The sequence below is a fragment of the Tursiops truncatus genome, chromosome 1 (genome assembly GCF_011762595.2).
Source record: "Tursiops truncatus isolate mTurTru1 chromosome 1, mTurTru1.mat.Y, whole genome shotgun sequence".
Taxonomy (NCBI): Eukaryota; Metazoa; Chordata; class Mammalia; order Artiodactyla; family Delphinidae; genus Tursiops; species Tursiops truncatus.
This window is the reverse complement of record NC_047034.1, coordinates 102,166,029-102,180,710: the sequence shown is the minus strand read 5'-3', so window position 1 is coordinate 102,180,710 and position 14,682 is coordinate 102,166,029. Positions and strand designations below refer to the sequence as shown.

At 32.2% G+C, this 14,682-nt stretch overlaps 1 protein-coding gene across 16 annotated transcripts in view; it reads left to right on the top strand.

The window, feature by feature from the left end:
- Positions 1-14,682, top strand: part of CCDC18 (coiled-coil domain containing 18) — a 126,492-nt gene that overhangs the window by 35,146 nt on the left and 76,664 nt on the right. For all 16 annotated transcript variants that reach the window (XR_004528209.2, XR_012334511.1, XR_004528208.2 and 13 more), the window contains 3 exons: positions 432-652; positions 1,774-1,884; positions 2,359-2,490. Coding sequence is in view for 13 of the 16 variants with exons in the window: in XM_033863408.2 (XP_033719299.1) it covers positions 432-652; positions 1,774-1,884; positions 2,359-2,490 (464 nt within the window). In the remaining 3 variants the exon portion in view is untranslated. The remainder of the gene's footprint in view (positions 1-431; positions 653-1,773; positions 1,885-2,358; positions 2,491-14,682) is intronic.

Sequence of the window (14,682 nt, the reverse complement as noted above, 5' to 3'; positions counted from 1 at the left end):
GGCTTTTGAACCTACATCTATATACAGTAGCAAATATTATTAATGATCTCAAGTTATCCAAATAAATTTATGATAAACTTTGGTTTAAGGAGACAGGACAATGTTTGTGTGTTTTGGGTTTTCTTTTTCAAACAATTATTTATATCCAAACAATGGGATTTTTAAAGATGGAGACGGGCTCTTTGTGGAAAAAAAGAAAAGTGAGTGAGTCAGAAGACCTTATTCCTACTTTGTTATGTATTTAATAATAGGAAGTACCTTGCTTACCATGTTCCTTCATTATATTTTCCTTAATGTATGTTTTATTCTCCATCCGCTTTAGTATTCTTTAGATCAGAAACTAAACTTATGATTAAATCTTTCAACATTGAAATGGGTTTTTATTCTTTAAGTTTTATACAGAACAATTTTCCTTTTATGTTTATTAACAGAAAGTATAAAAGATCAAAATCAACATACTGTGAACAAGCAATATGAAAGAGAAAGGCAAAGACTTGCTTCTGGAATAGAAGAATTACGTGATAAGTTGATGCAGATAGAAGCTGAGAATTCTGATTTGAAGGTTAACATGGCCCACAGAACTAGTCAGTTTCAGCTGATTCAAGAGGAGCTGCTAGAGAAAGCTTCAAACTCTAGCAAACTTGAAAGTGAAGTAAGCTTGAATTAGCTATTTATATATACTGGATTTTGAGAGAAGAAAAAAGTGTTGTAGGGTTTTTGTAAAACTTGTATGTTAAAGTCCAGATTTATACACTAAAAAAAAATTAATGGTACCTCATGAGTTATAACTTCTTTTAAAATTATATTTGGAAACTTCTGGGTTTTAATATATGTTAAAAGTAGGAAAATACTGTAGTGGCTAAATTTGGTGAAACAAACTGTACTGTATTCTATTATTTCTTCCAAGTATAAGTTAATATGGCAAATACATATTTACAAGTAAAAAATTTGGATTATGTAATTGGAAAAAAGGGGTAGTAGTAGAGGATTTCAAACTTTAGCAAACAGTAGAACCACCTGGAAAGCCTGTTAAACATGCACGTTTTGGGTCCTATTCCAGTGATTCTGATTTAGTACGTATGGAGTAATGCAAAGGAATCTGCATTTTTAAACAATTACATGTGAATCTGATGCAGATATCTTATGGATTACATTCTGAAAAGGGGATAAAGTATGTTTTATGAATATCTGATCGTCATTTCCACTGAGGACAGAACAGAATTAGGTAATTGTGGACCACGTCCACGTGTGTATATGCTCTACTCACCCTTCAAACCAGAGGCTGCAGCTATCTGAGGGTACTTTTTAAATGTCTGATTTTTCATCTTAAAGTCTGTAGCCAAGACTAGGGAAAAGACCTGTGGAATAGGAACTTAAATAAGTAATGGAAAGGAGATTTAGTCAGTCTATAACTATAGCCATCAGCTTACTTAGAAAATTGCCAAGTACTGAGATGAACAACTTTTTTAAAATTAAAATATTAGCACAGTCTCGTTGAAAATACAAAAAGGGACAAAGAAGAAAATAAAACATTGATAGTTCTACCACAAGAAATTACTACTGTTAACATTTTATTGTACTAATTTCAGTCTTTAATAGCTACTTTTATGAAATGGGTTCGGGGGCAATCCTATTTGAACATAGGGATCTGAAATAAATACGTATTACACAGATGGAATAAGCTATGTCATATTTCTGGTCTTCACTGTTTTTCTTCTGAATTGTCACTTATTTTTAAAAAATAATTTTTTATTTATTTCAATGTGTTTTCAGATGACAAAGAAATGTTCTCAACTTTTAACTCTAGAGAAACAGCTAGAAGAAAAAATTGTTGCTTATTCCTCTATTGCTGCAAAAAATGCGGAACTAGAACAGGAACTTATGGTAAAAATTACCTTTTTTTTGATACAGATTGACTGTGGCTTTAAGGAACTTAATTTGTAACAGCATGTTTGTTTTAGTATCATTATTCTAAAATGTACCATATAGGAAAATATAAATTCTACCAAACTTCAGATTATTCAATTTTTATTTCTATATTTTTAAGTTATATATTTTTAAGTTAATATGGCAAGTTGTTATCTAAAGTTCCTCATTTTTATTTTAGTAGAATTGAAGGAAATGGTAGTAGTTCTTTGATATGCTTTGTAGCATTTTTAAACAATCTTATCATTTTGATACAATTTTTTAAAAAACACTTTCTCTTTTTTATAAATATTTAAATATTTTTGAAGTTGACATATTAACTACTATGATTCTTTGAAGCCTAGAATATGATAAATTTTATGCTTTACTAATGTACTTTTATGTAAAACTCTTTCTTAATTATGTTCTTTTAAAGTGTTTTTGTATTTCTAGGAAAAGAATGAAAAGGTTAGAAGTCTAGAAACCAATATCAATACAGAGCATGAGAAAATTTGTTTAGCTTTTGAAAAGGCAAAGAAAATTCATCTTGACCAGCATAAAGAAATGGAAAAGCAGATTGAAAGAGTAAGATATTAATTATGTTTTTATAAGTAAATGTAATATATATTTAGAATATGAATGCTGAAAAGAACCTTAAACATTACTAGCTCAGCTTTCTTTATTTTAATAGATGAGGAAACAAAGACATAGAAAAGTTAGTGGCAAATACTATAATTAGAATCACATTACTTCTGGATCATTTTACAATGCTCTCTCCTTTAGTACTCTTGCCATTTCAGTTTTGATCATTACTTTTTGACATTATCAAGCTAAGAGTGATTCTGTAGACTCTTTTCCACTAGAGATATTATTTGCTTGAAGATTGGTTAAGAGGAGATGCTCTCTTGATCTTGAGTTAAAAGTGAAGAGTAAAAAAAAACAAAAAACAAAAGTGAAGGAGAAACTGTGAGACCAGAAGCACAAGACCAAATAAAAAATAGATAGTTTGGATGGGTTAATAGCAGAATGTAGCTAACACACAAATATAAACTTCAAATGTAGAGCAATAGAAATTATTCAGTCTGAGTAATAGAGAGAAAAAAAGATTTGGAAAAAAGTGAACAGAGCCTCAGAGAACTGTTGAACAATATCAGAAGGTCTAGCATTTATGTCATCAGAGTACCAGAGAAGAGGAGAATGAGACTGGTACAAAAAATATTTGAAGGAATTATGACTGATAACTTTGCAGATTTGTGAAGGAAATAAATTTACAAATTCAACAAGCTTAAAGAGGATAAAATCTTGAAAGCAGCCAGAGATAGATAACACATTGGATATAGAGGAACAAAGATTAAAATTTACTGCAGATTTCTCATCAGAAAATCAAAAACTGTGAAGGTTAGAAGACCGAAGAACTGTTTTTTTTTTTTAAGTGCTGAAAGAGAAAAATTGTCAACATAGAATTTTATGTCCAGCAATAATATTCTTTAGGATATATAAAGACATTCTTAGATTAAGGGCAATTTAGAGAACTTGTCATGAGCAGACTTGTTCTAAAATAAATGATAAAGTTCTTCAGGCAAAAGAGAAATAAGAGGGAAAATTTAAGCCTCAGGGATGAAGAGCAACAAAAACAGTAAATATTTGGTTACATACCATGGACTATATTTATTCTTTTAAGATTTTTGTAATATTTATGACCGTTGAAAGAAAGAATAGAATTGTCTAGTGAGGTTTTCATTGTATGTTGATGTAATACCTTGGATGATTACAATATAAAATAAGAATGGTATAATCTTGTAAAGTTTGTACATTTCACTTCAGGTGGAAAAATCTAATTCTGAGTAAACTATGAAAATTTAAAAACAGTTGGTCCCCTTTATCCACAGATTATATGTTCTAAGATCCCAACTGGATTCCTGAAACTGTGGATAGTACCAAACCCAATAAATACTATGTTTTTTTCTATACATACATACATACCTATGATGAAGTTTAATTTATAAGTTAGGCACAGTAAGAGAATATCCAAATGGCCAGCCTCACTACTCTTGTACTCTGGGGCCATTATTTAGTAAATTAAGAGTTACTTGTACACAAGCACTGCTGTACCATGACAGTCAATCTGATAGCTGAGATGGCTGCTAAGTGACTAATGGCAGGTAGCATATACAGTGTGGATATGCTGGGCAAAGGGATGATTCACATCCTGGGCAGGAAAGAGTTTTCCTCAGGGTTTAATCATGCTACTCAGAATGGCATGATATTTAAAACTTATGAATTGTTTATTTGTGGAATTTAATATTTTCATATTACAGTTGAGTGTGGGTAACTGAAACTGTGGAAAGCGAAACTACAGATAAGGGGGGACTACTGTATGTATATTATAATCCCTAGAACAACCACTAAAAAAACTATACAGATACAGTAATATGCTAACAAATAAAATATTATAGAATTCTGAAAATATTCATATAGTTAAAAGAAGGCTGGAAAGGGGAAACAAATGAAAAATAGAGGAGACAAAGAGAAAACTAATAAAGGGGTATGTGCTTAAATTCAGGCATCTCAGATATTAATTTAGATGTAACTGTTCTAAACACACCAAATAAAAATTGAAATTGTGAGATTGAATTTAAAAAAACAAGATGCAGATATACTGTCTTTAAGAAGTCCATGTTAAATATAAAGATGTAGATAGGTCAAGTATAAAAGCATGGAAAAAGATGTACCAGGCAAACAATAATCAAAAGAAAGCTGGAGTGGCAATATAAGTATCAAAGTAGACTTTAGAACAAAGAAAATTACCAGGGATAAAATAGAAAATTGTGTAGTGATAAAAGGCTCAATTCACCAAGAAAACATAACAGTCCTAAATGTGATATGTACCTAACAAACTAATTTCAAAATACGTGAAGCAAAAGTGAAGAGGTCTGAAAGGAGAAAGAAATTAATACAAAATTATAGTTGGAGATGTCAACACTGCTCTTTTCTGTAATTGATAGAATAAGTAGATTAAAAATTCAGCAAGGATATAGAACTCACCTGAACAGCACTGTCAACGAACTTTTTTTTTTCTCTTTTTTAAAAAATTTTGGCCGTGCTACTTGGCATGTAGGATCTTAGTTCCCCAACTAGGGATGGAACCTCTGCCCACTGCAGTGGAATTGCAGAGTCTTAACCACTGGACCAACAACAGAATATACATTCTTCTTCAGTACACCTGAAATATTCACCAAGATATACCATACCCTAGGTCATAAAATCAGCCTTATCAAATTTCAAAGAATTAAAACCATGTATACAGTTGTCCCTTGGTATCCATGGATGATTGGTTCCAGGACCCACTGTAGAAGATCTGCAGATGCTCAAGTCCCATAGTGGGCCCTCTATATCTGCAGTTCCACATCAGTGGATTTAACCAACCACGTATTGTTTAGTACTGTATGTATTTATTGAAAAAAATCTGCCTATAAATGCACCTGCACTGTTCAAACCCATGTTGTTCAAGGGTCAACTGTAGTATGTTTTCTGACCATAATGGAATTAAACTAGAAACCATTAATGGAAAGATATCTGGAAATTCCCCAAATATTTGGAAGTTAAACAACACACTTTTTAAAAAAATATCTTTATTGGAGTATAATTGCTTTACAATGTTGTGTAAACAACACACTTTTAAATAATCCATGGATCAATGAGTAAGTCTCAAGGGAAATTTAAAATATTTTAAACAATGAAAATGAAAACAATATATCTGAATTTGTGGAATGCAGCTAGAGCAGTTCATAGAGCTTTATAGCATTAAATGCATACATTAGAAGAAAACTTAAAAAAATCAGTAGTCTAAACTTCCACCTTAAGAAACTAGGAAAAGAAGACCAAAATTAACCCATAAGAAACAGAAAGATGGAGATAATAAAAAGCATAATTGAAAGAAATTGGAATTTGAAAAGAGAATATTAGTAGAGAAAATCAGTGAAATCTAAATCTGGTTCTTTGAAAAGATCAGTAAAATTTATAAACCTCTAGCCAGTCTGATGAAGTAAAAAAAAAAAAGAGAGAAAACACAGATAACCTGTATCAAGAGTGAGTAAGGGTGTATCACTAGACACCTCACAGATATTAAAGGTTAATAAAGGAAAGGAGAGGTTTATCCTGAGAATGGGAGGCTGGTTCAACATTCAGAAAAAAAAAAATCATTGTAATCTACCATATTAGCATACCAAAAACCAGAAAAACCTACATGATCATATCAATAGATGCAGAAAAAGCTTTTGATAAAATTCAACATTTTCTCATGATGAAAACTCTTAGCCAACTAGAAATAGAAGGGAACTTCATGAACCTGATGAAGGGCATCTTCCCAAAAAATCCTATGGATAATATATCTTAATGGTGAAACACTTAATTCTCTCCTGTAAGATTGGGAACAGAGCAAGAATATCTGCTGTCATCACTCCTATTTAACATCATACTAAAAAGCCCATTTCAATCAGGAGGAAACAAAGCTATCCCTGTTTCCTGTCTATGTAGGAAATCCCAAAGAATCTACAAAAATATCTTAAAATTAATGAGCGAGCAAGGTCACAGGATGCAAGGTTAACATCCACATCAGTTGTATTTCTATATATAGTTGACTCTTGAACAACACTGGTTTGAACTGTGTGGGTCCATTTATCCTCGCATTTTTTTTAGTTTGTGTAATACTACACAGTCTGCGGTTGGTTGAATTGGTGGATACAGAACTGCAGATATGAAGGGCAGACTGCAAAGTTATTCACAGATTTTTGACTTCAAGGAGGGGTTGTTGCCACTAATCCTCACGTTGTTCAAGGGTCAACTGTACTAGCAATGAACAATTAGAAGCTAAAATTTTAAAAATACTGCTATTTACAAAGCTCCAAAGAGATAAGACATAGATGTAAATAAAACAAAATATGTGGAATATTTGTATGCTGAAAACTACAAAATGTTAAAGAAAGACCTAAATAAATGGAAAGAAATACCATTTCTGTGGATTGTAAGTCTCAATATATTTAGGATGTCAGTTCACCTTAAACAGATCTCTCGATTTAATACATTTCCAATCAAAATCCCAGTAAAAATTTTTTTGTGCGCATAGATAGCTGATTTTGAATTTTGTAATAGAAAGGCAAAGAAACTAGAATAGGCAAAACAAGTTTGAAAGAGAACAAAGTTAGTGGATTTATGCTACCGTATCTTAAGACTTACTATAAACCTATAGTAATCAAGACAGTGAGGTATTAACAAAATAATAGACACATAGATGAAAGGAACAAAATACAGGGTCTAGAAATAGACCTGGCAAATATGGTCAACTGATTTTTAACAAAGGTACAAAACCAATTCAGAATGGAGAAAGAATAGTTTTTGAATGAGTAATGCTGGAACAATTGGACATCCATATGCAAAAAGATGGAGCTGCAGTATATACCTATATAAAAATTAATTCAAAGTGAATCATATATTTAAATATAAAATAAAAAGATATTAAAACTCAGAAGAAAACATGGGAGAAAATCTTCATGACCTTAGGTTAGGCAAGAGTTCTTAGATATAAAACCAAAACAATATAAGGGAAAAATTGATAAATTGGAATTCATCAAAATTAAAAATGTATGCTCTATGAAAGACATTATTAAGAGAATGAAAAGACAAGCTATAAACTGGGAGAAAATATTGTAAATCACATATCCAGCAAAGAACTTTTACCCAGCATATATAAAGAATTCTCAAAATTCATCAATAAGAAAGTAATCCCATTTTTTTAATGGACAAAGACTTGAATAGATACTTCATCAGAAAAGATATACAAATGGCAAATAAGCATATGAAAATATGTTGAACTTGATTCATCATTAGGAAAATGCAAATTAAATGCACAGTGAAATACTACTGCATTCTTGTTAGAATACTGAGAGAGAGAGAGGTAGAAAGGAAGGGAGGAAGGAAGATCTGACAATAGCAAATGCTACCCAGGATGTGAAACAACTGGTTTTCTCATATATTGCTGGGGATAATGCAAAGTAGTAAAACTACTGAAACAACTTAACATCTTCTTATACACTTAACATATGACCCAGCAGTCTTAGATATTTGTTCTAGACAAATGAAAACTTATCTTTACACTAAAACCTACTACAAATGTTTATAGTAGGTTTATTCATAATTGCCAAAAACTGGAAACTACCCAGTGTCTTTCAATGAGTAAATGGGTAAACTATGGTACCTCAATACAATGGAATACTACTCAGTAATAACAAGGAATAATCTATTGATTCAGGAGAAAACATGGGTGAATCTACAAGGCTTTATGCTAATGGAAAGAAGCCAATTGCAAAATGTTGTATACAATTCTATTTCTTTGACATTCTCAATAAAGTCAAAAGCTATAGGATGAAGATCATTTTATTGATTGCCAGGTGTTGGGAAGGGTGGAGAGTTGACTATAAAGCAAGTGTCCCCAACCCCCGGGCCATGGAACAGTACCTGTTAGGAACCAGGCTGCACAGCAGGAGGTGGGCGGCAGGTGAGCGAGCAAAGCTTCATCTGTATTTACAGCCACTCCCCATTGCTTGCATTACCACCTGAGCTGCACCTCCTGTCAGCATTATGGTGAGTTGTATAATTATTGCATTATATATTACAATGTAATAATAATAGAAATAAAGTGCACAATAAATGTAATGCGCTTGAATCATCCCGAAACCATCCTCCCCACCCCCATCCGTGGAAAAAGTGTCTTCCACGAAACCAGTCCCTGGTGCCAAAAAGGTTGGGGACCGCTGCTGTAAAGGATTAACATGAGGGGTCTTGAGAGTGAAGGAATCATTCTGTATCCTTATTGTGATGGGAGTTTTATGAATCTATGCATGTATTAAAAAACCTCAGAATCATACACCCAAAAAATGAATGTAAATGAAGTTTTAAAAAGTATCCCACCCTAGAATCATTGTTACAATATTAGTTTATGTCTTTTAGACCAGTTTCTCTGCATCTTTGCATACTTACATGTTTATAGTACACATATACACAAACACACGTAAACAATTTTTAATAGCTTCGTTTTACAGAATTATTGCTATTTGACTTTTCTGTTTTTTAGGATTATAATTAATTTTCAGTAAACTTTATTGTAAGCTATTTTTTTCTTATTTTAGAATATTATTTTATAATAGAGTCTCAAAAATGGAACTACTGACTCAGGAGATAAAAAATATTTTTCAGATGAGTTTATCCCTGATAAATCCTTCAAAGTTTAATTTGAAAATGGCAGAAATTCTAGGAAGATATTATATTTGATATCTCAAATACTGAATTGCTGCAGAGAATTGGCATGATAGGTCTGTCCAAGGGCCTACTTGATAATTGATGGGTCAGCTTCTATGAAAATCTATGGTTATAACATCATTTAGTCTTGTTTATTCATAAAATTAATTTTAATATATTCATGTTTTAAGAAAAAATTCTAAAGTTATTTAATATTTTTCAAACTTTTTATTGTGGTAGTATTATCAGTATTAGTGTTATTGGTGTTATAATTTATGTTATCTTAACTATTTTTAAGTGTACAGTGGTATTAAATACATTAACATTGTTGTGCAACCATCACCACCATTTATCCTCATAATTCTTCTCATCTTGTAGAACTGAATCTCTGTACTCATTAGAGTACACAATAACTCCCTATTCTCCTCTCCCCCCAACTCTTGGCAATCACTATTCTACTTTCTGTGTCTGTGATTTGCCTTCTCTAAGTACCTCATGTAAGTGAAATCATATAGTATTTGTCTTTTTATGACTGGTTTGTTTCACTTAGCATAATGTCCTCAAGGTTCATCCATGTTGCAGCATACTGCAGAATTTCCTTCCTTTGTAAGGCTGAATAATATTCCATTGTATGTACATAGCACATTTTGCTTATCCATTCATCTGTTGATGGCCACTTGGTTTGTTTCCACATTTTAGCTGTTGTGAATGATGCTGCTATGATCATGCGGGTGTACAAATATCTCTTTGAGACCCTGCTTTAAGTTATTTTGAGTATACATGCACAAGTGGAATTGCTGATAATATGGTAATTCTGTTTTTAATTTTTTGAGGACCAACCATACTGATTTCTACAGCAGCTATACCGTATTACATTCCCACCAACAGTGCTCAAGTGTTCCAATTTCTCCACATCCTTGTAAACACTTGTTTTCTGGTTTTTAACAGTAGCCATCCTAATGAGTGTGAGGTGGTATCTCATTGTAGTTTTGATTTGCATTTCCCTAATGATCAGTGATGCTGATAATCTTTTCATGTGCTTGTTGTCTAGTCATATAGCTTCTTTGGAGAAATGTCTAGTTATTTCCTTTACCCATTTTTTAATAGGGTTGTTTTTATGTAGTTGTTGAGTTTTAGGACTTTTCCATATATTCTGGATATTGATCCCTTATCAAGGTATGTGATTTGCAAATATTCTCTCCCATTCTGTGGGTTTCCTTTTTACTCTGTTGAGAGTGTCTTTGGATGCACAGACTATTAGAATTTTCATGAAGTCCAGTTTGTCTATTTTTTCTTTTGTTGCCTATACCTTTGGTGTCATATTTAAGAAATTATTTGGTGTCATATTTAAGAAATTATTACCAAATCCAATGTTGTGAAGCTTTGGTTCTATGTTGTGAAGCTTTTGTTCTATGTTTCCTTCTAAGAGTTTTATTTTTTTAGGTCTTAATTTAGGTCTTTGGTCCATCTTGAGTTAATTTTTATATATGGTGCTAGCTGTGGGTCCAACTTCATTCTTTTGCATGTGGATATCCAGTTTTCTCAGCACCATTTGTTAAAAGGACTGTCCTTTCCCCCCACTGAATGATCTTGGCACCCTTGTCAAAATCATTTGACCATATATGTGAGGATTTATTTCTGGGCTTTTGATTCTATTCCATTGGTCTATATGTCATATGCGAAATAACAGTTTTTATTACTGTAGCTTTGTAATAGATTTGAAATCAGGAAATGAGGGTCCTCCAGCTTTGTTCATTTTCAAGATTGTTTTGGCTGTTCAGGGTCCTTTGAGATTTCATATGAATTTTAGGATGGGTTTTTCTGTTTCAGCAAAAAATGTCATTGGGATTTTGCTAGGGATTGTATTGCATTGGGTAATATTGACACTTTAACAATATTAAGTCTTCTAATCCATGAACGTGTAATATGTTTTTATTTATTTACATTTTCTTCAATTCTTTTCATCAGTGTTTTGTAATTTTAATTGTACAAGTCTTTCACCTCCTTGGTTAATTCCTAAGTATTTTATTCTTTTTGATACTATTGTAAATGAAATTGTTTTTGTAATTTTCTTTTCAGATTGTTCATTGTTCACATATAGGAATGCAACTGACTTTTGTGTGTTGAATTTCATCCTCTACTTTTCTGATTTCATTTATCAGTTCTAATAGTTTTATTGTGTGAAATCTTTAGGGTGTTCTATGTATAAGATCGTATCATCTACCAATAGATAATTTTACTTCTTCCTTTCCAACTTGGATGTCTTTTATTTCTTTTTCTTGCCTAATTGCTCTGGCTTGAACTTCCAGTATTATGTTGAATAGAAGTGGTGAGAGGGGCATCCTTTTCTTGTTCTGAGCATAGAGGAAAAGCTTTCAATCTTTCACCATTGAGTATGTTAGCTGTAGGTTTTTCATATAAGGCTTTTATTATGTGAAGGTAGTTTCCTTCTGTTCCTAATTTGTTGAGAGGGTAGTTTCCTTCTGTTCCTAATTTGTTGAGAGGGTATCATGATAGGGTGTTGAATTATGTCAAATGTTTTTTCTGCATCAACTGAGATGCTCATGTGTTATTTTTTTCTATTGAGATGCTCATGTGTTATTTTTTTCTTTCATTCTGTTGATATTGCACGTAACATTGATCAATTTTCATTGCATTCCAGGAATAAATTCCCCTTGGTCACTGTGTTTAATCCTTTTACTATGCTGCTGAATTTGGATTGTTAGTATTGTGTTGAGGATTTTTGCATCAGTGCTCATAACAGATATTTGTCTGTAGTTTTCTTTTCTTGTAATGTCTGGGTTTCGTATCAGGTTAATGCAGGTCTTACAGTATTAGGCAGTATTCTCTCCTTAATTTTTTGGAAACATTTGAGGAGGATTGGTATTAGTTCTTTTTTATGTGTTTGGTAGAATTCATCAATAAAGCAAGCAGGTTCAAGGCTTTTCTTAGTTGGGAGATTTTTGATTTCCCATTCAATCTCCTTACTATTTATAGTTCTGTTTAGATTATCTATTTCTTCATGATAGAGTCTTTGTAGGTGTTTCTAGGAATTTGTCCATTTCATCTAGATTATCCAACTTGTTGGTATATAATTATTCATTGTACTTTCTTATGATCTTTTTTTATTTCTGTAGAATTGATAGTAATAGTCCCACTTATATTTCTGATTTTGGTAATACTGAGTCCTCTTTTTTTGACCACCTAGCTAAAGATTTGTCAATTTTGTTTATGTTTTTGAAGAACCAATTTTTCATTTCATTGATATTCTTCATTGTTTTTCTGTTCTCTATTTTGTTGATCTTTACTGTAATCTTTATTATTCCTTCTGCTAGCTTTGGGTTTATTCTGTTCTTCTTTTTCTTGTTTCTTATGTTTTAAAGTTAGGTTATTGACTTGAGATCTTCCTTGTTTTTTAATGTAAGCATTTATAGCTATAAATTACCCCCTAAATATTGTTTTTGCCAAGTCCTGTAAGTTTTCGTAAGTTGTGTTTTTGTTTTCATTCATTTCTAAGTAGTTTCTAATTTCCCTTGTGAATTCTTCTTTGATTCATTGGTTATTTTTAAATGTATTGTTTAATAAATATCACAATTTTGTGAATTTTCCAGTTTTCCTTTTGTTGTTGATTTCTAACTTCATCTCATTGTGGTTGGAGAATGTACTTTATATGATATCTGTCTTGTAAAATTTATTGAGACTTAAATTTGTAGCCTAACATATTGTCTATCCTGGAAAATATCCAATGTGCACTTGAGAAGAATGTATATTCTATTGTTTTGGGGTTGAGTGAGCTGTGTATGTCTATTAAATATGATTTGTTTATTGTGTTGAGTCCTCTCCTTACTTATATTCTCTCTGGTTGTTCTACATATTATTGAGAATAGGCTATTGAAGTCTTCAAGTACTGTTGTAGAACTGTCTATTTTTCACTTCAACGCTGTCTGTTTTTGCTTCATATATTTTGAAAGTCTGTCTTTGGTGTATAAGTGTTTGTAATTGTTGTATCTTATTGCTATATTGTAATAACCTTATATTAATATATATTATCTGTCTTTGTCTCATAATCTTTTTAAATTTAAAGTACGATTTGCCTGATATTACTATAGCTATCCCTGCTCCCTTTTAGTTACCATTTGCATGGACTATCTTTTCCCATCTTTTCATTTTTTATCTATTAGTATGTTTGGATCTAAAATGAGTCTCTTATCATAAATGGGTGTTGAATTTTGTCAAAAGCTTTTTCTGCATCTATTGAGATGATCATATGGTTTTTATTCTTCAATTTGTTAATATAGTGTATCACATTGATTGATTTGTGTATATTGAAGAATTTTTGCATCCCTGGGATAAATCCCACTTGATCATAGTATACGATCCTTTTAATGTGTTGTTGGATTCTGTTTGCTGGTATTTTGTTGAGGATTTTTGTACCTAAATTGCAGAGTGTTCCTTCCTCTACAATTTTTAGACTTCAGGCTATACTACAAAGCTACAGTAATCAAGACAATATGGTATTGGCACAAAAACAGAAACAGAGATCAGTGGAACAAGATAGAAATCCCAGAGGTAAACCCATGCACCTGTGGTGGGTGTCTGTAATTTTCTTTTTTTGTAGTATCTTTGTCTCTGGTTTTGGTATCAGGGTGATGGTGACCTCATAGAATGAGTTTGGGAGTGTTCCTTCCTCTGCAATTTTTTGGAAGAGTTTGAGAAGGATGGGTGTTAGCTGTTCTCTAAATGTTTGATAGAATTCACCTTTGAAGCCATCTGGTCCTGGACTTTTATTTGTTGGAAGATTTTTAATCACAGTTTCAATTTCGTTACTTGTGATTGGTCTGTTCATATTTTCTATTTCTTCCTGGTTCAGTCTTGGAAGGTTATACCTTTCTAAGAATTTGTCCGTTTCTTCCAGGTTATGCATTTTATTGGCATACAGTTGCTGGTAGTAGTCTCTTAGGATGCTTTGTATTTCTCCGCTGTCTGTTGTAACTTCTCGTTTTTCATTTCTAATTTTCTCGATTTGAGTCCTCTCCCTCTTTTTCTTGATGAGTCTGGCTAATGGTTTATCAATTTTGTTTATCTTCTCAAAGAACCAGCTTTTAGTTTTATTGATCTTTGCTATTGTATTCTTTGTTTCTATTCCATTTATTTCTCCTCTGATCTTTATGAGTTCTTTCCTTCTGCTAACTTTGGGTTTTGTTTGTTCTTCTTTCTCTAGTTCCTTTAGGTGTAAGGTTAGATTGTTTATTTGAGATTTTTCTTGTTTCTTGAGGTAGGCTTGTATAGCTATAAACTTCCCTCTTAGAACTGCTTTTGATGCATCCCGTAGGTTTTGGATCGTCGTGTTTGTTTGTTTGTTTGTTTTAGTTTTGGCTGCATTGGGTGTTCGTTACTGTGTGTGGGCTTTCTCTAGTTGTGGCGAGCGGGGGCTACTCTTTGTTTTGGTGCATGGGCTTCTCAATGTGGGGGCTTCTCTTGTTG